Below are 27389 nucleotides of genomic sequence, written 5' to 3' on the forward strand. Positions count from 1 at the left end.
TAACTTTTATATATATAGTTAAAAAATATGTACTATTTTCCCAAGTGTATATAACTTTTACTGTAAGAAAATATCATAACTCGGTACATACTTTCTGTATTATCTTTGCTTGAACTGAGCCGATCTAATCCTGTTTATATGATTTGAACCTGCTCCCGATCAGGTTTGACCTAGCAGAACTGTTGCCATGACAACAACTCTCGGATCAGCTTTGAAGAACGAAACGATCCTGGATCGTGTCAAATCGTCAATATCCAAATCCAGCTAACTGAGTAATCCACGTACGAAGAACGGACCCCAGGATCGTTTGGTTTTTCAAAGCTGATCCGAGAGTTGTTGTCATAGCATCAAACCTGCTAGGCAGATTGACAGTATGTACTAAATGCTGATATTTTCTACAGTAGTAGTTTTATGCACTTGGGAAAATAGTAACTATTAGTACATATATGTGACTTTTTTTAAAAGCAATAATACATGCAATCATAAACATGTTTTGACAGTTAATATGCAGTGATTTGATGCTTCACAAAAGTTGCAGACACCTTTACCAATACCAAAATGCTTTTGTAAACATCCAGTTATTCTTTACACTGATTAAAAAAACGGCTACTATAATAAAGAAAATATTTTCTAAATGTAGAACTAAATACACTGATATGCATTGAAATACATGATGAATACTCTTGACACATGAAAGTGTAAAGCCTGCAGCTCACAACAAATGTGGAAGGTTCTTGCATGTCATATTTAACAAACGGTTTACTGCTAATTTGATGTAATTTTGCTCACATGGATAATTGAATATTAATCAGATGATGTCATTACGCATTAAGCCAATCGCTGCATTGCTGATCATGATTTCGAGGATCAATAGATCTGTCCTTCACAACACATGCAGCGATCTCAGATCAGTTCATCCAGACATTCTAATCTGATTCGCGAACTTGTTTGAAGAACCAAATTAGCGAGAGAACAGTTATCGAGATGAACAGATCCAGGATCTGCCAAATCAACTTAGATCATTTAAGCGAGGTACGAAGAACGGACCCCAGGCTAGAAGAAGCTGTGTGAGTAAACCATCCAAAAATGGCCTTTAGAGCTGCACTAGTGACTGAACCTAAAGACTTAAGTATTTCATGTCTTTGTGAGCTTGTCCAACTCCCATGCAGGAAATTCCAGTTCAGGTCCCTCTCAGAGTGTAACTGGAGCAAGACACATTTTGGTTGCAAATACATCTTCCTTTAACATGATTGTTGATTCATTTGAACAGGCCTTTGTAGTCTTGGTGGCATTCGTTCATAAAACTGGAGTTGATGTGGATTGAATTTACCTGGGATGGGGGTGCACTGTATGCTGGTCTGTAGCTTGGACTCTTCAATCGCTAACTGGAATTCTTCTAAGTCAAGGTCATCTGCAAATGAACACATGTAAAACATGAGGCACCTTCAATTTATACACGTACGACAGTATGATGGAATAGTCTTCAGTGTCCGAGATGGCATGATGCACTTAGTCCGGCAGAAGATAAATCACCACGTGACTTAAAGTCTGCTGGAATGGATTAATTTATCTAAGGGCTTTAGCACCATTCAACACCATGCACATCTCAGTAGCAACTTTCCATTTCTTTTTTGTTGTGCAATCAATCATCAGGCTTTGTTCGCGTTCTGATTTTGTTATTTCGTGATAAGCCAAATGGTGTGTTTTGGACCTTGAATTGTTAATGTTTATCTAATTTCCTATGGAGTGTAATTATGGAGAACTCCTTTCAAGTCTGAAACCTGATCAGATCGCATCGAGGAATGCATGGAGAAACGGCACATTTTATTTAATCTGTCAAATACCTGCGGTTACGGAAAGGCCCTGACATGTTTCTACTGTGCTAATTAAAGATGAAGAGGCTGGCAGATAGAAGAGAGCAGATAAAAATAGACACACATTCACTCACTCTGTGGAAAACCACGACAAGTGATGCTTTTATGTTCCTTTCATTTTAGGAACGTGTTTGCGTAAGGCCAGTGTTTTCATTTTTGTCTACAGGGACTTTGATAAAATGTTAACTGTACAAGCTTGAGTGACTTGATACAACACAGTATTGAAGTTTGGAAACTTTCCATGATTAACTCAAATCATTTAGACTCAACAAGCTGGTTTCATCTAGCTGTTACCATGTCTATTCAAATGGTGAACAGACCATTACATTAACTACATATATATATATATATATATATATATATATATATATATATATATATATATATATATATATATATATATATATATATATATATATATATATATATATTAGTGCTGTCAATCGATTAAAAAAAATGAACTAATCGCACCTTTTAAAAAAATTAATTGCAATTAATCGCATTTAAAATACTGAAACTTGTAATTTTGGCTATTCAAATGTAAAATTAATGTAAACGCAAGACAAAAACTATTTAAATTCAAAATATAATTGTTTGTTATATTTTTTGTTTAACTTGTAACACAGATTTCTTCATGTAAACAACATACCCACAATAAACCATCAAGATCCTGGCTTGACAGCCATAATTATTACAGAAATTAAAACACAGGCATGTTAATGCCATTTGAATTTCAAAACAATCAATGCCAATAAAAAAACACTGATTTCCATGTTGGATTCTAAGTGGACTGCAAAAAAAGCCAAAATACAGGAATTACAGAAATGGAAAATGGAAAATTATAATAATAAACAATTGAATACAAACAGTTGCACCCATTGTAAAGTTTTATTGCTGTGAGTTGAGAACATTAATTATAAAGTAGAAACAATTTTGCTTAGTCCTCCTTTACATTCATCCAGTTGCTTAGACTAGGAGTATCCCGCAAATGCAAAGAGACTCCCGGATGCCCGCAAATGAATGATAATATCTCGCAAACCGGTCCTTAAATACATTGCACACCCCTCTCCACCGCATCCCTCCTAGCTCTTCAGGTATGTCGCGCGCGACTCACCCCCACCGTCCTTCAGGTATGTCTCGTGCGCACACACCCCTACTCAGATACGTCGCTCACTCCACCTCTGACACCCCTCAACGGGCCTGACACAGTCACACACACAACGCACTGGAGCGACTCCCTTCAGTTTCAACACGCATGATCGCGTTCATCAAATTTGCTTAAACTAAGCGTTCTAAAGTATTACTGTATTTCACAAGGATTCTGACACAACAACGCGAAGCATACACTTTCATTGCGTTTAATGAGGAAACACGCTAAACTTGGAGGGCTCATGCTAAAAGGCAGAGTAATGCCCTGTCTTTGACAGCTCGCAACTTCTCCAGAGACTTTCTGAGTACATTTACATAAGACACCAATACTCCGATTTTAATATGATTAAGATTATACTCTTATTAAAAGTCTACCGTGTAGCCTAAGCAGCGATTTCATCACCTTAAAGGAACACCGAGTCACGAAATGCGGAGGATTTTCTTTCTGTTCGCCATGCGGTTTCAACTTACAACAGAAGTCGAAAGATAAAAATGAAACACCCGAAATTGCATGAAACTCTGGATAACCTGATGCGACTAATTATTTTATACTGGAACTTGCCTTCAAAAAGTGCTTCCTTGGTCTTATTCACATTTCTTGCATGTTGAACACACGTCCACCACAACAGGAAGTAAAAACAATCTGAAACTGCGTTAATTGCGTTAATTTCTTTTATCGCGTTAATTATTTAAAATTAATCGCATGCGTTAACGCACTAATTTTGACAGCGCTAATATAAATATTAACATATATATATATATTTATATATAAATATAAAATATCACACGGTATATCCAATCGGACTCACCTATATATATATAGTTTGCATGGGTTTCCTTTGGGTGCTTCGGTGTTCCCCACAATCCAAAAACATGCAGTATAAGTGAACTGCGTCAACTAAATTGGCTGAAGTGTATAACTGTGCATGAATGAGTGTGTTTGAGTGAACCGTCAACTTATCCAGCATATGTTTTACGCAGCGGATGCCCTTCCAGCTGCAACCCATCACCGGCAAACACTGATACACTCTCATTTACACACATACACTATGGACAATTTAGCTCACCCAATTCCCCTATAACGCATGTCTTTGGACTGTGGGGGAAACTGCAACACCAGGTGGAAACCCACACGAACATGGGGAGAACATGCAAGCTTCACACAGAAATGCCAACTGACCCAGTCGAGGCTCAAACCAGCGGCCTTCTTGCTGTGAGGCAATTGTGCCAAATATGTGTGATACTTGTATATTAAAACTGGTATTAGGGGAAATATTGCATTGATCAATTCCTAGACTAAAACTTTAACTGATGGAATCTGTCAGTAGATGGACAGGTGATACCTTCTAAGGTGATAGATATGGGTGCGGGGGTTCAGTTTTGAGAGTTGGATATCGTTACTCTCCTAGTAAGAAGGGCTGCATGGTTAGGTCGTAGGACTCACAGTTGTTGTCAGTGTGAATGGGGAATATATATATATATATATAGGTAAGTCCCATTGGCTGAAAACCGTGTGATATTTTGCAAATAACAGCTCTCGTCCAGCCTCTTAACACTTCACCCTTGTGTATTACTCCACCCACATACAGCGACAAGCAGAAGACACTATAGTTTGACAAATATTGCTGCTGTTGGACAACATAACATACTTTTGAGGCTTTTGTAGTCACAATGTAGTTAGATTGCCACATCGCACTGCTACTCATTCGATATTGCTCGATTGCTGGTTCGAGTCCTGGCTGACCAGTTGGCATTTCTGTGTGGAGTTTGCATGGGTTTCCTTTGGGTGCTTCGGTGTTCCCCACAATCCAAAAACATGCAGTATAAGTGAACTGCGTCAACTAAATTGGCTGAAGTGTATAACTGTGCATGAATGAGTGTGTATGAGTGAACCGTCAACTTATCCAGCATATGTTTTATGCAGCGGATGCCCTTCCAGCTGCAACCCATCACCGGTAAACACTGATACACTCTCATTTACACACATACACTATGGACAATTTAGCTTACCCAATTCCCCTATAACGCATGTCTTTGGACTGTGGGGGAAACTGCAACACCAGGTGGAAACCCACACGAACATGGGGAGAACATGCAAGCTTCACACAGAAATGCCAACTGACCCAGTCGAGGCTCAAACCAGCGACCTTCTTGCTGTGAGGCAATTGTGCCAAATATGTGTGATACTTGTATATTAAAACTGGTGTTAGGGAAAATATTGCATTGATCAATTCCTAGACTAAAACTTTAACTGATGGAGTCTGTCAGTAGATGGACAGGTGATACCTTCGAGGGTGGTAGATATGGGTGCGGGGGTTCAGTTTTGAGGGTTGGATATCGTTACTCCCAGTAAGAAGGGCTGCATGGTTAAGTTGTAGGACTTACAGTTGTTGTCAGTGTGTATGGGGAACAGGGACGGAGATTTCTTCTGGAAATCTTCCTCTTCACTGCCCATCTGTTCTTCCCACTGGCTGGCAGATCTGTAACTGCTACAGCCTCCAAAAACACAGCACTGATAGGCATATGGCATCTCGATGACCCTGTTTAAAACATTATTGAGAATAAAGCACAAAATGAAAAATCTCATATGTTCCATCAAACTTAGTTTTACCACATATTTGAATGGGCCAAATGGAGTTTGAACATTAAAAATAAGGACATATTGCATCAGTTTGAGGAAATATGAAAGCTATAAAAGATCACATTTCGAAGGAAAGAAAAAAATCAAAGAAAGAATGATTCATCAATCTGCAAATGACGCATTAAATAAACTAGCAATAAATCCAACCACAGGGACTATTTTAAATGGATTTGGGTCACGGGTGAAACCATGATTTCTCTTTCTTTTTAATCAGTTGCTTTTGGAAATGGCAACACTTGAACTCTCCCATTTCTTGAGGTGCTAATCAAATCAAGATAGCATTTAAGGCTGAAGTCTTGGAGGTTTTCCAATGCCCTGAGCTGTTGATGAAGCGGGACAGGATATTTATAACTAACCCTCTTGTGATTATTGAGGTATCTTAAAAAAATCTTTCCGCCTGTCAGAGGACTTGAATCAAGCCAGATATTCTAGGAAACGTAACAAACAGAAACCATTTACTTGTAGCAATGAACAGAATGTTCTCTAGGTCACACATTGTTACTATCTTGAAACTGTCAAATCTATAAACAGTTGATGATTCTTTGAAAATGGACTAAAACTTTCGTGTTTCTGCTATTCAAGCCATTTGTGTTGTGGGATGTAATAACCACAAACGCTTGTAAAAAACATGCTTTAAAGTGTAAGTGTTTTTAATCCTTTTGGGGTTATTGGATGTCATTAAAATGTACCTTATGTTGGGGAAGTCCTCCAATCCGAAGGAACGTGACAGTGCCATGTTGCCTTTCAGTTTGAGATGAGTAAGACTTGTCAGTCCAGTCATCGGCAAATTACTCAGTCGATTCCCAGTGAGATCTCTGAATGGAGAAACGAGACACCGAAGAATTATGAAGTGTAAAAGAATTTAAAAGTGGTACACTTGCATTAGCATACACAGGTCAGATCTGGGCCACAATTAAGCCATAGCAATATCACATATCAGCCAGAATTCAACCAAATGAACCAGAACTGACCCTATTCTGGGCCACAGTTTGCTTTTATTCTGGCCCAGATCTGGCCCACACCAGACACTTACATTTGGACCATATACTGTATGGATTGTTGGCTTACTGTGCCTGTCTTAAGATAACTGGGCCACATTTGCACCTACTTGTGTGAGCCACTTTAGGTTTAGACCCAGATTACCCTTAAATGACTGCCACTATTTGCTAACTGTGGCTCACATTTGTCCTCTGTCATTTGGGTCAAATTGATAATTTTCCACATGGGCCACATTGGGCTCACATTCAGATTACATTTTGCAATTAGTGCCAAATCTTTGCCTTAAATGGCCCATATATAAATTTGAATCTTTGTCCCCCCTTTGCCATTGTACAGGTGGGCCACTTCAGGCTCACATTCATTTTGTCTGGGCCGAAGGAATACCACCAGTGCCGCATAACTGCCTGAATTGGCCCACATTCGTATGCTCAGAACAGTAAGTTCAGACATGGCAAGTTTGATATGGAAAACAAACTCCCGAGGACATGTCGGGTAAAAATAGTGTAGGCTACTTTATAATGTCATTCACATCACCCTGGCTACGTTGTCTCATTATCTTAACAATGAAAAAAAAAAACGGATATAAGGAATTGCCTATTTTAATTTTGATAACACACTAAAATGTTGAGGCATTGTGTAGCTATACATTTATATGAGCGTCATCTTCACTGTATGCATATTTATAACTCCTTTTATTTTCCTTTTATGCCTCCTTTTATTTTTATTGAAAATACGAAACACATCCTGTCTCTTTTTTCTGAATACCTAATAATATATAAAAGTAATGTACAATACGTTTATACATTATAGGAAATAAAGGCAGGCAATCAGTCAAACGTGCAGAATTAGTGGACGTTTACATAAATGAATATATTAACTAATCTTTGCACTCAGCCAAAACACATTACCTGAGAGCAAGTAATAGATTCAAAAAGACTATTAGATGAATTATCACATTTAATAACTATAGTGAGATGAAATCCAGCGGAAGATCCTTGATGAGCTGTCCAACATTTGCTGCTCTCACCTGGGGAGGTGTGCTCAAAGCCCCCGCTGACTGCCTGGAGCTCAGATGTGCACATATGCTGCAGCGCATGCCAGAGTGTGTGTGTGGTCACGTGATATGTGTTTTCAGCGGTGTAGTGTGGATGGAGATGTGTTCAGAAGCGCTAGGTGAATTGCTAGTGTGGATCATGTTCAATCTAAACTGCCATTTTAAAACTAAAACGTATTAGTATATAATAATTATTTATGGTCAGCTTGTGTGTCAGGGTGATTTTAGTGTGTATGAAGGTCACACGGGTGTCAAGTTAGAGCAACCAAAGTTGTATTTCATCACTCTAACAAGGTAGAGTATATAGCACACCAATGTAAATAGTACAGAAAGATTGAGGTACAGATAAGTGGAGTTAATGTCTCTCAAAAGTGTTCAGCCTCACATCTTACATCGGTTTGTAATCTGCATAATGTCCCTGCATTTTTTTCACTGGTTTCAGTAGCCAGGTTTTCATTCTAATGTGTCGCAAAATGTTTTTAAAAATCCCAAATGTGAATTAGGTGCATTTCCATAAACTTGTTAGAGTGGCTGACGCAATGTGGAGGATATCACAACCATATTTCCTTTTTAAAGACAATTACACAATATTTATATTCAATACTAATGTTGAATTCCAGAATTCTACAGGCCTGTGAAAGGTTCACTTGTTGATTGGAGAATGTTTTATTTAAACCAACATGTTTTGGCAGACAGAGCTTGGACCTTTAACCCTGCTGAAAGCTAAAATACATCAGTTTAAATAAAACTTTGCATGTTCCGAGTTCAAGCTCTATCAACAGCATCTGTGGCATGCTGTTTATTACAAAAGACGATTATTTTTGCTAGTTTTTACAAATTATTTTTGGTGGTAATCAACTGCACACCATATATCCCGTCGACAGAGCTATACATTTATTGAGCCTAGAGCAGTTTTGCAATGTTTAGAACTGCTGCAGTATCTGTTCTATCCTCCTGAGACCCAAATAAATATTCTTCCTTTTTTCCCTTTTTTTCTGTGGTTTGCTACATCTTTTGGGTTAAAAAAAACCCTATAATTTAGAGTTTTTACATTTTGTTTTTATTTTTAATTTTACAGCATGCCCACATAGTGAACCACAGGACCATTTTAGTTCGAAACGACCGCCACTCATGCAACAATACTGTACAGGATATGTTCAAGTTTAATTTATTTATATAGCACGTTTCCAACTGCCACAAGGCTCCACAAAGTACTTTACAGAGAAAAAATAAAAAATGATTTGGGAATAAAAACAGTAACAGCAATAGTCACATAATAGGAAAGAACATAGAGAGTGTAACAATAACAAGAGCAAAAAAATAAATAATAGAAATTTTGCCTAATTAAAAGATTCTACCACAGCTGACCACACTAAACAAGATTAAGTACAGGACCATTTTGATCCCCCTCCCCACTCCCAACAACAATCGGTTGGGATAATTAATGAGGGCCTAGACCATGTAGGGCTTTATACAGAGAAGGATTTTAATTTTGATTCTTTGTGTCACCGGTAGCCAATGGAGAGACCTCAAAATAGGAGTGACGTGCATATTTCAGACTTTTTGTTAAAAATCTAGCTGCTGCATTTTGCACTAACTGTAGGCGAGCTATCTGAGACTTAGGCAGCCCAAAATAGAGAGTTACAATGGTCTAACCGGGAGGTTATAAGTGCGTGTATGGCAATTTCTAGAGAGTGTGATGGAAGAGGATTTTATTTTAGAGAGAAGGTGGAGTTGGTGGAAACTATTTCCAACCAGTTTTGAGTTATGGGATATTGAGATATTGAGGATTTTGGCTGTAAAGGGATGTTAATCCAATATTAATGAAACAAAAACTTCCTTTTGTATTGAAATTCCTGGAACAGTTTAGTCTCAAAAGAGAGCCGAAAAAAAAGAAGTGATGTTAATACAAAACAAATTTAACATAAAAGCGATTTAAAACTGATTGTCATTCTCTAATTGTCTCTAATTCTGTAATTGTCTGATTGTCCGACTCTAAATCAGAGCCTCCCTCAACTATCTTATGAAGAATCCTGTGCTTCAGTTCTGCCTCCTACAACATGCAGTCATTAATTACATTAAGATAGTCCTGGTGTCCACTATAGTGGACATTTAAAAGAAGATGATATTGTGAAACACAAACAAGTTAACAGCTTTGAACGCTGAATGTATTGTTCCTGACACTTTAATAAACAAATATAAATGTAATAATGATAGTAAAAAACATTTAAAAAGCTAAATTTTACATACCTCTCTCCTTCCTATAAAATGTACTTTTTTTGTATGTCGGCCATTTTGGATGCAGTGTAAGAAGTGGTTCCTAGCATCCCAGCCAATCAAATCACATATTACTAGAAAGCCCAGGATGTCCTCTGAACAGTACAACAGGACTTGACAGAGTAGCTCAAAAATTCAAAGAAAACTTATGATAATGCAATGTCCTCTACATAGGACACAAGTCAATGGGCGGGGTTTCAGGAGACTATATGAGCATTACTGTTGTTTTCCACTGAACATATTTATCAGCCTTAATCTGCCACTCTTTATCAGTTTCTTTCACTCATTTAATCGTCTGTGAAGACACACATCTTCACCACTGCGCAGAGCTTTTAACCGTGATTACAACTGCAGTCTGTTCACTGAAAGCCTACAAAAGCACTGCACAGATGACAGAAAGTGTGGAATCTGTGTTTGTGTAAACTGTGCGCTTGTGCCAAGTCTCAGTTTAATAGCAACTATTATGTCATTACTATACGGGGGTGATTCAAGTATTACGGGTATTTTTGGTCTCCAAGATAAACCTTCTATTGTTTTTCAAAAACAAAAACTTGAACGAATCAGTTTAGAACTATGACACAAATAACATTATAGTAAGTTCATTCTAAAATAAAAATGTGTGTATGTACCCTACCTAACAAAAGTCTTGATGCCTATCCAAGTTTTAGGAACAACAAATACTAACTGGACCTTTAGTTGATCATATGAAAGACAAAGCATTTTAGATTATTTTTTTTTTTCACCAAAATAAAATATGATAATGCCTTGACTTGGAATTATTTAATTAGAACAGTAAGGTCTGACATGCTTAAATAACTTATTAATAAAGTCACCTGGAATGACAAAGGAAGGATTCTTGCAGGACTCCCAGAGTTCATCAAGATTCTCTGGATTCATCCTCCATCTTACCCCAGACATGCTCAATAATGTTTATGTCCAGTGACTGGGCTGGCCAATTCTGTAGCATCTTGATTTTCTTTGTTTTAAAGAACTTTGACTGAACGGAGTGCTGTCCTGCTGAAGAATTTGCTCTCCTCTTTGGTTTGTAGTGTAATGGGCAGCACAAGTGTCTTGATACCCCGGGCTGTTGATGTTGACATCCACTCTGCAGATCCCTGCACACCCCCCTACTGATTGTAACCCCAAATCATGATTTTTTTCTTCACCAAACTTGACTGATTTCTGTGAGAATCTTGGGGTCCTTGCAAGTTTCAATATGTCTTCTGCAGTGTTTGTGATGATTGGGATGCAGTTCAACATATGATTAATCTGAAAAATCGACCTTCTGCCACTTTTCCAAATGATCTACTAGAAGTCAAGTTATTTTGTGTTGCTCTTACAACTGGGATTGGCGACAAGTCTTTTGTCAGGTAGGGTATATTTAGGGACATACAGTACATTTCTTGAAAAGATTGGCTTAAATACTCCCAATATACAGTGACTTCCTGGCAGCAGTTCACCAGTAGCTTACTGTAAATCAATTACAGGAAAAATACTGTATTTACATTTACAACAGCATTTTTATTGCTGTATATGCATTTGCAGAATTGTATGTATGTTTGTATGTGTATATATATATAGTAGTTTTCACAATGCAACTTTAAAATACAGGTCATTTAACAGTTAAATACTGTGTCATTTACAAAAATCGTAATTAACAGTGCAGCTATTTTAAATAATAGCTTTTTCAGTAATTATCATGAAATAATTAAATTAATTTCATTCGTTTTTGTGTGAGTTTACTAAGTTAAAAATGTGCACGAAACTATTATTTGTAATTTTAATCATTTAAAAAAAATGTGTGTCTGTCCCTGGTCAACTCTGTCAGCTTTAAAAATGCATAACTGTCTTTAAAGGACTGATAGAAAAAGCATGCGACTTGCTCCAAGTGATGTCAACTGGTGGGAAACTTAAAGGCATTGAGGCATGTCATTTGTTCTTCTCTCATTCATTTCTACAACATTTTTATAATATCATCTATGTTACCATGACATTTCTGTGAATTTCTCATTCACTCTTTGAAAACAAAAATATGATTAAAAAATACACAAAAATTCTGTTTTAGACATGTCTTGTAGATTCTGGTCTGAGGTTAGCATCTTGAGCTAAAGAAAACATTCCTTCTATCTCGAATTCAATCAGAGAAAACATGTCAACTCAGTTATTATCAACTCTTTTAGTTTTAAATGTTTAAATAATAGAAAATGCTTGAAGTGATTTGGGAATATACAAAATACTCACAGTTTAATGAGAGACTGAAGAGAGAAAAAGGCATCGGGGTGGATAGAGTTGATGCTGTTCCAGCTTAGGTCCCTGTAATCAGATAGAATTTACTTGTTTATGGGTTCAAAACAAGAAGTCACTTGGAGAAGGAATGTTTTCCATATTTATAGGAGTTTTTGTTCTAACTAACACCTGAAATGTATATTTTAGAAAAGGCTTTTGTTTCTTGCAGCTGAACAACAGGACACAATGACAATGATCACCTTAGGTACACCTCTTGTGCTTTATTCAGCATTATATGATCATTATCACAGTCGTAGCAGTGCGTGGCTGTATATCAGCACTGGTGGGAGGCGTGCGTTGCCTTAAAGTCCCACCAGTGCTGATATACAGCCATATCGCATTGCTACAAGTGTGATATTGTGTTTATACAACAGTTTGATGGCATTTATTAGAATTATTAGCCCCCCTGAATTATTAGACCCCATGTTTATTTTATCTTTTTCCAATATCTGTTTAACGGAGAGATTTTTTTCAACACATTTCTAAACATAATAGTTTTAATAACTCATTTCTGATAACTGATTTGTTTTATCTTTGCCATGATGACATGGTATTTTTCAAGACACTTCTATACAGCTTAAATTGACATTTAAAGGCTTAACTAGGTTAATTAGGTTAACTAGGCAGGTTAGGGCAACTAGGGAAGTTATTGTCCAATGATGGTTTGTTCTGTAGACTATTGAAAAAAAACCTTAAAGGGGCTAAAAATTATGACCTTAAAAAAAAAAATATATATATATACATATATATAACTGCTTTTATTCTAGCTGAAATAAAACAAATAAGACTTTCTCCAGAACAAAAAATATTATCAGACATACTTTGAAAATTCCCTTGCACTGTTAAACATCATTTGGGAAATACTTAAAAAAGAAACTGAGTGTGTGTGTGTGTGTGTGTGTGTGTGTGTGTGTAGGACTCACAGAGAGCGCAGAGAGCCGAGCTGCTGGAATGTGTTCATCTCAATCTGTTTGATCAGATTGTGCTGCAGGCCTCTGTCGAGTCAAAACAAAAAGCTGGTGTTACAGCATCACACACATTCACATACTATGGCAGACATTGACCAAGAAACCATGTAAAAGCTTCCAAAATATGGACACTGATTGATTAATGCAGTAATGACTGTCATTTGTCAAGTTCAGTGTGGGTTATTTAGGGCCCATTCAGTTATCTTAGATACAGTATATGGGCCGTGTTACTGTGTTACACTAAAGAGAGACGCCTGAACTCACATCTCTTGAAGAGAAGTGCAGTGGTAAAAACTTGGCAGCTCTTCGATGACATTGTGAGACAATTCCCTGAAATCAAACAGAGATTAGAAACATCTGGAAGATGCCCTTATCTGGCCGGTACAGTCAATAAAACATCAAGATCAAATCACATACAAGATAAGAGTGTTGGTTTTCTACACTAAATTACATTTGGCCTGGGTGAGAATGTTGGTATTGCAATGGTTTCTCATTTTTGGCTAAGTGTAATTTAGAACACATTTACATTTTATTGTCTAATCTGTTGTTAATATTGTTACTTACAATTATTTAGTAATAATCCCTGCTTAAATCAATAACTAACTGGTCAGTGATGACAATCTTTTGCTGCTTTGTCTCCAATTAACATCACTTTGTTACCATAAACTGATTCTGGCCTGGCTTTGTGAAACATTTCCGCACATTCATTCATTCTTTCATTAATTAATTAATTAATTAATTAATTCATTCATTTTTTTTGGCTTAGTCCATTAATTAATCTGGGGTCGCCACAGCGGAATGAACCGCCAACTTATCCAGCACGTTTATATGAAACGGATGCCCTTCAAGCCGCAACCCATCTCTGGGAAACAACCATTATTAACACTACGGACAATTTAGCCTACCTAATTCACCTGTAGCGCAAGTCTTTGGACTGTGGGGAAAACCGGAGCACTCTGAGAAAACCCACACGAACGCAGGGAGAACATGCAAACTCCACACAGAAACGCCAACTGACCCACCCGAGGCTTGAACCAGCGACTTTCTTGCTGTGACAGCACTATCTATTGCGCCACTGCATTAAAATTTTTACACATTTAATTGCAGTTTCAGGGTGGCTCAGTGCTTAGCACTGTCACCTCTCAGCAAGAAGGCCGCTGGTTCGAGTCCTGGCTGGAAAAGTGAGAGTCTCGCAGAGCGCACAATCATCTGTTTTATTCGGTATTCACCTGCTTTTTTTTTTTGCTCATGTGAACACTGTCGTTTTTGTCAGTCGTGCTGCATCTTGATTCTCGAGGGCCATCCTTACGCCCCATTCACATGGGGCTTCAGCGTCACCGCTTGACAGAGGGCGTGCCTGAAGATGGGGCTGACGCGATATTCATAGCAGAGTCAGCCAATGAAATTAGTTGAAAATAGGCCACTATCTGAGCTGGTGTATTTGCATACAGCGATCTAATTGGCTGACGCTTCCAACTAATTCCGACGGATCCACAATGCAGTTCGGCAAATCCTGATGTCACCCATTCAAAGTGAATAGGAAGCGTTGAAGCTGATGCCCCTGTGAATGAGGCGTTATTGTCGAACTTAGCTTTTAAGAAGACTACAATTTAAAGATTATTATCAACAAGCCAAAATGGCTAATGGCTAGCCACGGTTTAAATCTACCCTATATATATATGTCCCCAATTTCAGATTAAAGGAAAGACGATTTTTAAAACACATTTCTTATTACTGATTTCTTTTATCTTTGGCATAAGAAAAGTACATGATAATTTACTAGATATTTTTCAAGATAACGGTATTCAGCTTAAAGGCTTAACTACTGTAGGTCAGCTAGGTTATTAGGCAAGTCATTGAATAACATTGGTTTGTTCTGTAGCAAAAAATACATATGTTTAAAAAAGTAAGCGGGTTAATCATTTTGACCTTAAAATGGTTATAAAAAAACTGCTGTTATTCAAGCCAAAATAAAATAAATAAATAAATAAATAAATAACTAAAATAAAAACTTTCTCCAGAAGAAAAAAAAAATATTTTAGGAAATACTGTAACAGTTTCCTTAATCCTTTAATAATCACTTTAATATTTCCAATAAAGAACTGAAATAAAATAAATATTATATAATAAATATAATAAACTCACAGACACACACACACACACACACACATACTAAGTCATTTTTGTTGAACTGTATGGTTTCACTGTTAAAGGTTGTCAGAGTAGTGCAATAATAATGCAATTTGAAAGCATAACTGAACAGTCATAAATCATGAGCTACAGACAACTATTAATTAAGAGTTATTTTGTTTAAGTGTGTGTACATTTTAAACAATTTTTTAAGAAAAAATGTTTATGCAAGAAGAAATCTTGGAGCGAGAATAAGCGAACATGAAGAGGGAATGGCATGTTAAGCAGCTTCTTTCCCCAGAGGTCTAATTCTTCATCTGAACAGTTACATAAAATCTCTGTCTTCCCGCAAGCGTTCCTCAAACGCAGCTCGTCCACCTGAAAAAGGCTGCTAATAAAAATCCAAATCAGAGTCATGATGACTACAAAAAATAGTACACTTCAGAAAACAAATCAAATGCATTTTAAACTTTCAGATTACTTCGCTACGAAAAAAACAGTGAGTAAAGTTTGCGCAATACTGATTTGATGGTTTCAAGTTCACGTAAAAAAAGAGGCTTTCAGGAACTCCTGGAGTTTGGTTAGCTCAAATCCCAGAGGGTGAATTTGAACTCACTCCTCAAGCTTGGATCTTGAGGAATCTTTCAGAGATGAGCTTTCCAATGTGTTTGTGTGTTGCAGGTGCGTATGTGTGTTGGGAAACTCACAGCACTTTTAATTTCGGCAGCAGGTGGCAGAGATCATATGGCAGGCTGGTCAATCCAGCGCGGGTCAGTGTACTGAGAAAAAAATTAAAGAGCACAGTTTACACTCAAGGTTTGTGTGTCTGTGGGTGTGTGTGTGTGTGTGTGTGTGTGTGTGTTTGTGTGTGTCAAACAGCAAAGAGAATAACTCTAAATAAACATAACAGTCAATGAGATTTTCATAACAGTCAATAAAAATCTGCTAATACTCAACAAATAAAAAAAAACATACATACATACATACATACATTTTTATGTGTATACATACATACATATATACATACACACACACACACACACACACACACACACACACACACACACATATTTACACAATTCACCTACACCGCATGTCTTTGGGCTGTGGTGAAAACCCTCTTCAACACAGGGAGAACAAGTAAACTACACAGATATGCCGGGACTCAAACCAGCCACCTTCTTGCTGTGAGGTGACAGTGCTAACCACCGACCCCCTGCATTTCTCATTATTGTTAATATTACTGGATCTTTTAAAATGGATTAAATCCATTATTTATACAGCTATGGAAAAAATATCATCATACAAAATTATTCTACATTTTAATTAATAATAATACAAATATTTTCCCCCTAACAATTTCCAAAATTGTATGAATGTTTAGTTAGTTTAATATAAGATAAAATTACTTTTCAAAGGCAAAATCTTTAAAAAAAAAGAAATTCATTATATGTACAACTACAGTTGTAGTCATAATTATTAGCCCCCTGATCTATTAGTCCCCTGTTTATTTTTTTCCTCGTTTTCTGTTTAACAGAAAGCGTTTTTTTTTTCTACACATTTCTTAACATAATAGTTTTAATAACTCATTTCTAATAACTGATTTATTTTATCTTTGCCATGATGACAGTAAATAATATTTTACTAGATGTTTTTAAGACACTTCTATACAGCTTAAAGTGACATTTAAAGGCTTAACTAGGTTAATTAGGTTAAGTAGGCAGGTTAGTGTAATTAGGTAAGTTATTGTATGACAATGGTTTGTTCTGTAGACCACTGGAAAAAAAAACAAATAGCCCAAAGTGCTAATAATTTTGTCCTTAAAGTGGTGATTAAAAAATTAAAAACTGCATTTATTCTAGCCGAAATAAAACAAATAAAACTTTCTCTAGAAGAAAAAATATTATCAGACATACTGTGAAAATTTTCTTGCTCTGTTTAACATCATTTGGGAAATATTTAAAAAAGAAAAAGGGGGGTATAATTCTGACTTTAACTGTAGCTACTGTGTGGGAAGAAAAATAGGCTCTCATAATTAAATGTTAAATAATACCTAAATATTTTGAGCCGCCCCCAACTCCTCCACCAAATACTGATTTCTTATTTCTTATTATCTTAAAAGTTTAACATTGGGTTCTCTTATCGTAAAAATAAAATACTATTTTGCTCTAAATGGTATTTTTATTTTTAAAATATGTACATTTAAAATGTCATCAATACAGATGGTAAAATTATACTCATCTTAAACTAAACTCAGTTCAGACAAAATAAAATAATATGACATTTCTTTTGTTTATCCATAAACATGAACAAATAAGAGCTTGCTTCAGGCCGAGCTTTATTTTTAACTCTCTGACATGCTGAGAGATCAGTAAAAGCATCTCTATTTTGTCAACGGTTATTCCATTGTCCTCGGCGGTGGGAAGAACTTCTGGAAGTCTCTTAAGTGAAACCGATCCTGCGTGAAATGGGGACATTTGATCTCAGACTCACAGAACTTGCAGACTGGTGGTTCCTTTCAGATCTGGAAACTCTCGGATCTCAGTGGCCCCGTTCAAAGAGCTAAAATGAGATTAGATAACTCATTAGTGAGGATCGCTCTGCTAATGAAGATGTCGTTCAGCAAAACCACAGGGATGTCTAGTGTTACAGCACGCACTTAGCGCTCTGTCATCTAGAGTGAATATTATTCCTCTTCATTCCAGCATTTTGATTATACGATTGCAGCGCTACCCAAAACCAACAAAGGGAGATGGTAGACTAATAACAAACGGCGGTCTTACTCTTTATCTGAGTAGCTAGAAAGTAATAAATGACTTTCTGCTGGTTTTATGAAAAGCTAAATGTCATATCTTGGCGTTTATGAGCTTATAATTAAAACGTGCTGCTTTTCTGAGACAAATTACTAGTTTAATGTTTTCGAATGAGAGCGGCGATGGCAAGAGGTGAGCGAGATTACAGTATTCATCATAATGAAAGCGATGATGAAATGGAAATTATACACATTTGCCAACTGGTAATTTAGAGATGCCTTATCGGAAGCCAAGCTGTTGTGTTTAATCATGTGTATGTTATCATTTCACACTTAGACATGTACTTACAGTGTGTGCAGCTTTGGCAAGAACTGAAATGCTGATCTGCCAACAAACTGAATGGGATTCTCATAGAAATGACTAAGGAGAGAAGGAAAAGACAACAAATAATAATGTTATGTTCTTTCATAAGCAATGAAGTAGACAGTGCCATAACCTGCTGATTTTTTATTTTATTTAACATAACATATAGTGAAATATTTTTGTGGCAAAAAATAAACAAGTCCCATAATTTTAAGATTAGAGCACAAAATGCTCAGTAAACAAACTGTTTCAGTTCACGTTAGTAATGTGAAAAGGGATGAAGTGGTATTATACACTCTAAAAAACAAATTGGGTTGTTTTTAACCGAGACAGAACACATCAGGGGTTCAATCAACCAAAGTAATTTGATTATTATTTTTAACCCTATAAATGGGTTGTTTTTTCTACCCAATAATTGGTTATTTTTACTTAAATAATAGGTTATTTTGATCCAAAAATGTCCGCGAAAGATCAATTGTGTTATTTTGACTCTGCATCACTGAAGTACGGTGGGGGATGTGCAGCTTTTATCACAGGTGTACAAAAGGTGCTAGTAAGAAATGTAAAAATTCAGAAAGGTCTGACTAAGGGCTGCTATGACCATACATCTCATTTTAATAATCTGAAAGCGCAAGGCATCTGCGTTTATGTTACACTTTTTTCATTGCATTTAAACAAATTAGTACATAATATGTGGTATCTAAGTCAGCCCCGGCTGCGAGTTGATTTGGCCCAAAGAGCTGGGTTGAAACTACCCAAGACTCTGAAAATAACCCCCTAAAATTACCCAAATGCCTCAACCCCATATATTTAACCCCAAAAATAACCCCATATTTTTAACAGTATAATTACATCCATCTATCGAAGAGTATTTCGCTATTAATGATGTTATTTTAATAATAGCAGTTGATGTCAACAGGGATCACACTTTTTGAAACCATTATCAAAGTTTTTTTTAACTTTTAAATTAAACACAGTCATGTAAAATCTGAATCAACTTCAATCGACTTTATCAACTTGTGTTTCATGAAAAAAGTAAACTGCTGCAGGTAACATGTCTAAAACATTATTTCTTGGAACATAAATAAAAACTGCAGCAGAAAAAAAGTTCTTCTTAATGAAATTGTTAATGAAAATTCTTAATAATAATAATAATAATAATAATAATAATAATAATAATAATAGTAAATAAAATTATATAGCCAGATGGGCTGGTCTGAGTATTTCAGAAACTCCTGATCTACTGGGATTTTCATGCACAACCATCTCTAGGGGAGAAAATTACATAGTGAGCAGCAGTTCTGTGGGCGCAAATGCCTTGTTGATGCCAGAGGTCAGAGGAGAATGGCCAGACTTTAATAAACACTTGTTACAACCGATTAATGCAGAAGAGCATCTCTGAACACACAACATGTGGACTACAGCAGCAGAAGACCACACCGGGTGCCACTCCTGTCAGCTAAGAACAGGAAACCGAGACTACAATTTGTACAGGTTTACCAAAATTAGACAACAGAAGATTGTGAAAACATTGCCTGATGAGTTCAATTTGGATGGTAGGCTCAGAATTTGTCGTCATCAACATGAAAGCATAGATCCATGCTGCTTTGCGTCATCAGTTCAGGCTGGGGGTGATGGTGCAATGGTGTGTAAGATATTTTCTTGGCAGATTTTGGGCACATTAGTACCAACTGAGCATCCTGTCAATGCCACAACCTACCTAAATATTGTTGCTGACCATGTCCATCCCTTTATGACCACAGTGTACTTATCTACATCCAGCAGGATAACATGCCATGTCATAAAGACTGGTTTCTTGTACATGACAATGAGTTCACTGTACTCAATTAGCCTCCACAGTCATTAGATATCTATCCAACAGAGCACCTTTGGGATGTGGTGGAACGAAAGATTCTCATTAAGGATGTGCAGCCAACAAATCTGCAGCAACTGCTTGATGCTATCATATCAATACAGACCAAAATTTCTAAGGAATATTTTTAGTACCTTGTTGAATCTATGCCATGAAGGTTTAAGGCAGTTTTGATGGCAAAAGGGGGTCCAACTCGGTACTAGTGAGCAAGGGCATAGGTTTGCGCTTGACATTGGTGGGGACTGGGGATGGGTGAATACAAACCCCCCACACCCCCGCCAAGAATGAATATTGTTTATATATATATATATATATATACAGTTGAAGTCAGAATTATTAGCCCCCCTGAATTATTAGACCTCTTATTTTTTTCCCCCAATTTCTGTTTAATGAAGAGAAAATTTCTTTCAACACATTTCTAAACATAATAGTTTTAATAACTAATTTCTAATAACGGATTTATTTTATCTTTACCACGATGACTGTAAATAATATTTTACTACATATTTTTCAAGACACTTCTATACAGCTTAAAGTGACATTTAAATGCTTAACTGGGTTAATTAGGTTAACTAGACAGGTAAGGGTAATTAGGTAAGTTATTGTATAATGATGGTTTGTTCTGTAGACTATAGGAAAAAAAATTTGCTTAAAGGGGTTAATAATTTTGTCCCTACAATGGTGTTTAAAAAAAATCAAAAACTGCTTTTATTCTATTCTGTATATACAGTTAAAGGCAGAATTATTAGCCCCCTTCGAATATTTTTCTTTGTTTTTAAATATGTCCCAAATGATGTTTAACAGAGCAAGGAAATTTTCACAGTATGTCTGATAATATTTTTTCTTCTGGAGAAAGTCTTAGTTGTTTTATTTCGGCTAGAATAAAAGCAGTTTTTGATTTTTTTTAAACACCATTGTAGGGACAAAATTATTAGCCCCTTTAAGCAAATTTTTTTTCCTATAGTCTACAGAACAAACCATCATTATACAATAACTTACCTAATTACCCTTACCTGTCTAGTTAACCTAATTAACCCAGTTAAGCATTTAAATGTCACTTTAAGCTGTATAGAAGTGTCTTGAAAAATATGTAGTAAAATATTATTTACAGTCATCGTGGTAAAGATAAAATAAATCCGTTATTAGAAATTAGTTATTAAAACTATTATGTTTAGAAATGTGTTGAAAGAAATTTTCTCTTCATTAAACAGAAATTGGGGGAAAAAAAATAAGAGGTCTAATAATTCAGGGGGGCTAATAATTCTGACTTCAACTGTATAGCTATTTATTATTTAACTGCTATTAAAATGTATTATTAAGTAATCCTCTCTTCTTACAATTTAATAAGTTAAATTAAATAGTCATGCGCCTAGCCAAGGGGGTCAGGTGGTTTGAAAGACCAAAAGTTGTATTATTATTATTATTATGTTTGAATTTATCTTATTATTCAAATGGATAAATTCTCACTGAGGAAGGTTGAATGCGCTGGACAGTTTGTTATTTGCCTATAGGCTTCAGTTTTTAATTTAAATCAAGTTTCAACAGATTTCCAAAACAAAATTGTATTTTAAAAATAAGTATATTTTCATATTCGAAGAGTTTAGATGCAAAAACCTCTAAATGCCATTTAATATTTTCTTGTAAAATTAGCATTTTTCTAAAAAACATTTTTTCATTTTTAATTTTTGTAAAAAACACAAGCAATAGCAGCATTATCATGATGGACTCATTCAGTAGCGAACTTGAGTTTATGTGACTTACACTTTTCGTTGAAAAAAGCTCTTTATGTCTACCTTTTTTGCTACCTCCATCCTCATTTGTGCTGTCGCACACCTCACACACATTGGGAAATTCCACCGAGCAGTTGTTTTGGCGGCGCTGTTTGTATCTGAAACTATGATCTGAAAGCAGCCACTCACATGACGGCAGGGAAAGGCACAGCCAATCACAATGTTCATATGTGATTGGGGACGGTGTGACTCGAGGATAGAATGTGATTTAACCCTTTCGGCATGTCTAGGTTTATACTGACAGCACAATGTTTTTAAGTGAATTAAATTATTGTTGGTGACATTTCAGTAGTTGTTGAATATTGGTGGGGACACGTCCACCCTAAATCTATGCCCCTGCTAGTAAGGTGTACCTAATAAAGTAGCTGGTAAGTGTACATTTCCCATGTCAAAATGAGACACAGAAGGCACCTGTTTTATAAAATCACCCATTTGTCCCACATTTTCTCCATTGGCTGAGATAAACAAGCGTTTACAACATGTCTATCTGTCACACAGTGAGGTACATTCAGTCAACAGAGAAAGTCTTCACTGTCGTGGCTGAGGCAAGATACTCACATGGTCTGCAGAAGTGGGTTCCCCACAAACGCTCTCTCAGGAATGGCCTTAATGTTATTGTTGTGGAATCCCCTGTAGGATGCACAAATGATACAGAGTAAATGACCAACATAGTTGAACGCAATCCACCATATGATGAGGAAATCAAGACCAGCTTCCTCCTGCACTTTTACTAACTGCCTCTCTTCTGTATAGGCTATAAATCGCAGAGCTGACATGCTTTTCAGAGCGGCCACACATTCAAGCACCGCAACAGCTTATAATTCATCATCATCTGCCGTCACTAAGAATATAACACACTAAAGTCAATTTATGGCACGGCTAATTCTAATCCGGAAATTCTAAACAGTCTAAAATAATTACGCATGCTAAATAAACAAGTTTAAAAGTCTTTGGGTGCCGAAAATGAAATGATCACATTGGACAATTGTATTTTATCTTAAGGAAAGCTCTCCCGTAGGCACACATGTGAGCCATTTAGTTGCTTCGATTCAGATCTGCCCATGTAAACACCCTTTGTATCTTACAGAAACACCTGTCAGGAGGCCGTCCCGCGGGCGAAAAACACTTTACGATACTTGAGAAGGAAGGACTTAAGCATTCATCTCTAAGCATCTGCTTTTTTGCTGGAGACTTGTGCTTGAGAACCACATTCTCAGGACTAAGCAGGATTTACAAGGAGCATGAGGCCAGGCCAAGCGGTCCACTTTAAAGGAAGCACACTGACACATGTATGCTGGCTGTGTTAGTCTCGGTTACTTACAGTTCCTGAAGCTTGGCCAGTGTGCGAATGGCCACGGGGAACTCTTGAAGGTCATTAAAGTTCAATTCCCTAGAGAAGGAAGACCAAGTGTTCAAGTATTAGTGCTAAAGACATAGAACACATGTTAAGAGAAGTTATATGTGTATAAATGATTTGTATAGTGTTATAGTGTTTATGATTTAAAGCAGTCATATATATATATATATATATATATATATATATATATATATATATATATATATATATATATATATATACATATATTAATATATATATAAATATAGCTTAAAGGGGCTAATAATTTTGACCTTAAAATGGTGATTAAAAAATGAATAACAGCTTTTATTCTAGCTGAAATAAAATAAATAAGACTTTCTCCAGTAGAAGAAATATTATCAGACATACTGTGAACATTTCCTTGCTCTGTTAAACATAATTTGGGAAACATTTAAAAAAGAAGAAAAAAAATTCGAAGGGGGCTAATAATTTTGACTTCAACTGTCCATTGCTGTCCACACCTACAAATGGTGTTAAACGTGTCAAATACTGTATTTTTAAGGTATAGTTCACCCCAAAATGTTGTTTCTGTCACTGTTTGTTTAGTACTGAGAGGTTATGCCTACCAATAAAGTCTACTTTAATGAACAGAACCTGCATAGGCTGTAAATAACAGGTTATAAAGTTGCTAATGACGTTCAGTTTGGTGCACAGAGCACCATGCAAACACAATGCAAGGGGGAATCTGATAATGACAAATGTCTCATTTACCAGTGAAGAAAATGGTCTAATAATGTTGTCACTGACAAATAGCAAGCATATGTCTCAAACGTTATTCAACTTTTAGAATTATGAATAGTTGTATACTGATGTCATCACTTTTAGCAAACAGGACATATTTAAAGTCCAAGTCTGCCGCTCCAAGTTTATGTACAATAGTGATGGGAAGTTCAGATCATTTTACTGACTTGGATCTTTGGATCTTGTTCATCGAGATCGACGAATCTTTTTTAAATCATTTCGTTCATTTGGTTCAATTCGCCAAAATATTATAAAAATGTTACGAATTGCTTCCAAACACATCTACAACTAGCCCAAAAGGTTGATTAGGTTTGCTCAGCTCACCTCTTCATGTCTTCAAATGTCAGTGGTTCGTTCACGTTACACTGACAGTCACATATAATCTTAACCAATGTGCACAGTCTGAGCCGATAGAAGCCATGATAATTAGTTCATCTTTCGAGTCGTCTGGTTCTTGAGTCGTTCGTTTATCACGTGACAGAATAACTCAAACCCGAGAACTCGAGAGATGAACGGTTCTATACTTTTTCCAGCTCTAAACGCATATGACTGACCTGTGATGAACGAATGACTCAAACCCGAAAGAGGACTCGAGAGAAGAACAGTTTAATTCTTTTTCCGGCTCTAAACACATATGATTGGACCGTGATAAACGAATGACTCAAACCCGATAGAAGACTCGAGAGGTGAACGAATCAATTCTTTTTCCGGCTCTAAACGCATATGATTGGCACCTGCCTTTCCGCAATGAACGACTCAAAAGACTTTAAATGAACGATACCACCTGCAAAAATGTGCGCACGCGCGGATGAACGAAGGACTCGTAGTTCCCGAGTCATATTGAAGATTCGTTCAAAATGAATGAATCGTTCATGAACGACCCATCACTAATATACAACATTTAGCATTTAACCAACAGTAGGCCTACACATAGCCCTAATATTATTATTATTGTTTTACGCAACCCAGGCTCATTGTGTAAACGTAGTCCTGCGGACGTTTCTGGAGACTGCGAAAAAACGTCCCGGCGGGTACTTACGGCTTCAGTTTTTGTTTTCGCGAATCCACGAGAGGCCGCTGTTACATGCTTTTTCGCACCTCAGACGCCTCTCGCGAGCACGGTTCACGCCCGCGCTGTTCTCGCGTGAACCCGCCGGAGGCCGCTGTCCGACTGACCGGATGATTGACTGCGCGACCGGCCAATTGGCCGACTGGCCCTCCTCCTTCCCTGAACCCAACCAATTTTACCGATCGACCCGCCCGCCCGCTTGCTTCCCTAAACCCGAGCAACAGTTTACAAAAGCCGTCCAAAAAAATAAAAATCCTTGATTTTTTTATTCTACCGCGTTTTCGGATTTCGTCGCGTTCTCACCCTGTGACGAAACTCGTTCACTTAATTTTTGGGATTCTGTTTTTGTCTTACCTGATTGCTGGAACTGCTCTTCCCCGGACTCGAAACCGGTCGCCGTGGTCGACTTCTCTCTGCATCTCGAGCCTGCCGACGTACACGCTGAGCTTACTGGACAAACGGGTTGCAGTGGGGAAGCCCTCCACAAGGAGGTAAGGCAAGCGCAAAAGGGAACAGCGTCACACCGCCCCGCAGCATTCGCTTGAAAAAAATAAACGCAGCCGAACGTACCCCCCGGGACGTATTCCGCTGTCTCCAGAAACATCCGCTGGACTACGTTTTCAGAATGAGCTTGGGTTGGTTTTACCATATGTTTGAGAAATAACAATAATAACAGCCTACTCACATTAACCTTTATTTTACATCTACAGAATCGTGAGAAAATCGAGATCTTGATAAAAAAAAAAAAAACATGACTCTCATTTTAGCCAGAATGGTGCAACCCTACTGTACATAATTCTAATGGATGAAAAATGTTATATGTAAATTAGCATTTTGGAAATATTTAAATATATATGTTCTAAATATTACACATATATCTTGATATCTGTGAAACACAAACATGAACTTGTATAGCAAATATGCAATTTGCATATATTATCATAATTAAAATGTATATATGGGACTCCTTTGGAATGATTTTTAACTTTTATATCACAAACAATACACATAAAAAAATAAAAGTTTATAAGCATAGCTATGTCTCCATTGTAAGTTGTGTCTTGCAAAAGACCACCTTTCGAACAACAATTATCTATTTCGTCACATATTAGCCCAACTGTTTTGACGTTTTAATTTGATCTTTCATTGTACGTGTTTGTAACATAAGCAAACACTTAAGAACTGTGGTTCCAATCAGTCAAAATCCTTCCCCATGACCTTGCGGGTTTTCCGTGTTGGTCGTCCTCGGAGACCAAGACAGCTGTTCTAAGCTAATATGACATGACGTGACCTTTCCTCTGCATACATTATTTTTGTTGTATGCATTTGATTATCCTTCTTGGAAACCTGCATCCAAAAACTGCACTTGAACCAAAACAAGAATGGTTGCTAAGGGCGAGTGGCAGGTGCAAGAACAATGTGTTTAGGCCGTGGTTTGCGTGTTGTTTTAGTTGGATCTCAGTGTTCTTTTCATCTCTGATTCTTTTTAAGTTTTTCAGAGAATAATTATTTAGAAAATTCTATAATTTGAACAGTTTTTTTTTTCTCTAACAAAATCTTTTTGCACAGTAAGGCGACTGGGCGGCATTAATAATTGGCACTGTCTCCCCTTGTGAAGTCCCATGTCTTACTCATATGCTGTCTGCTTCTAGTACAATTCCCAATGCTGAATGTGTCTCTTCATACCCATAATTATATGTCTTAACCTTTAGTGTTAGGTGTATGCTTTCAAATCAGTCCAAATGTTTATATATTTCTCTGATTTAAGGAGAAAAACGTTTCTGGCACATAGCCAATGCATTTGAAGTGAGCTTAGTGAATAGGGGTGGACCTGCGCTGGCCGTGATCCAGAGCCGGCGAAGCACTTGCTTAATCCCAGTGTGTGGGTGTACATGGGTATGTCTATATGTGCATGTGTTTGTATGTGTGTGTGTATTAAATAACTCAATAAATTCACTCAGAAATTGAACATTTATGAAGAAACAACAAGAAATCCTTAAAGTAAAAATTCTAAGTAAAGTATTTTCTAATAAAATGTTTACCA

The 27389-nt window shown here is 36.8% G+C and overlaps 1 protein-coding gene across 2 annotated transcripts in view; it reads right to left on the minus strand.

The window, feature by feature from the left end:
- The window catches only part of lgr6 (leucine-rich repeat containing G protein-coupled receptor 6), a 157125-nt gene that overhangs the window by 3239 nt on the left and 126497 nt on the right, over positions 1–27389 (minus strand). For both annotated transcript variants that reach the window (NM_001423839.1, XM_073937934.1), the window contains 11 exons: positions 23479–23547; positions 22716–22787; positions 18480–18551; positions 17872–17940; positions 16086–16157; positions 13513–13578; positions 13204–13275; positions 12236–12307; positions 6354–6479; positions 5409–5563; positions 1331–1411 (listed from right to left, as the gene is read on the minus strand). In NM_001423839.1, the coding sequence (NP_001410768.1) occupies positions 1331–1411; positions 5409–5563; positions 6354–6479; positions 12236–12307; positions 13204–13275; positions 13513–13578; positions 16086–16157; positions 17872–17940; positions 18480–18551; positions 22716–22787; positions 23479–23547 (926 nt within the window). The remainder of the gene's footprint in view (positions 1–1330; positions 1412–5408; positions 5564–6353; positions 6480–12235; positions 12308–13203; positions 13276–13512; positions 13579–16085; positions 16158–17871; positions 17941–18479; positions 18552–22715; positions 22788–23478; positions 23548–27389) is intronic.

The sequence above is a fragment of the Danio rerio genome, chromosome 23 (assembly GCF_049306965.1).
Source record: "Danio rerio strain Tuebingen ecotype United States chromosome 23, GRCz12tu, whole genome shotgun sequence".
NCBI classification, from domain to species: Eukaryota; Metazoa; Chordata; class Actinopteri; order Cypriniformes; family Danionidae; genus Danio; species Danio rerio.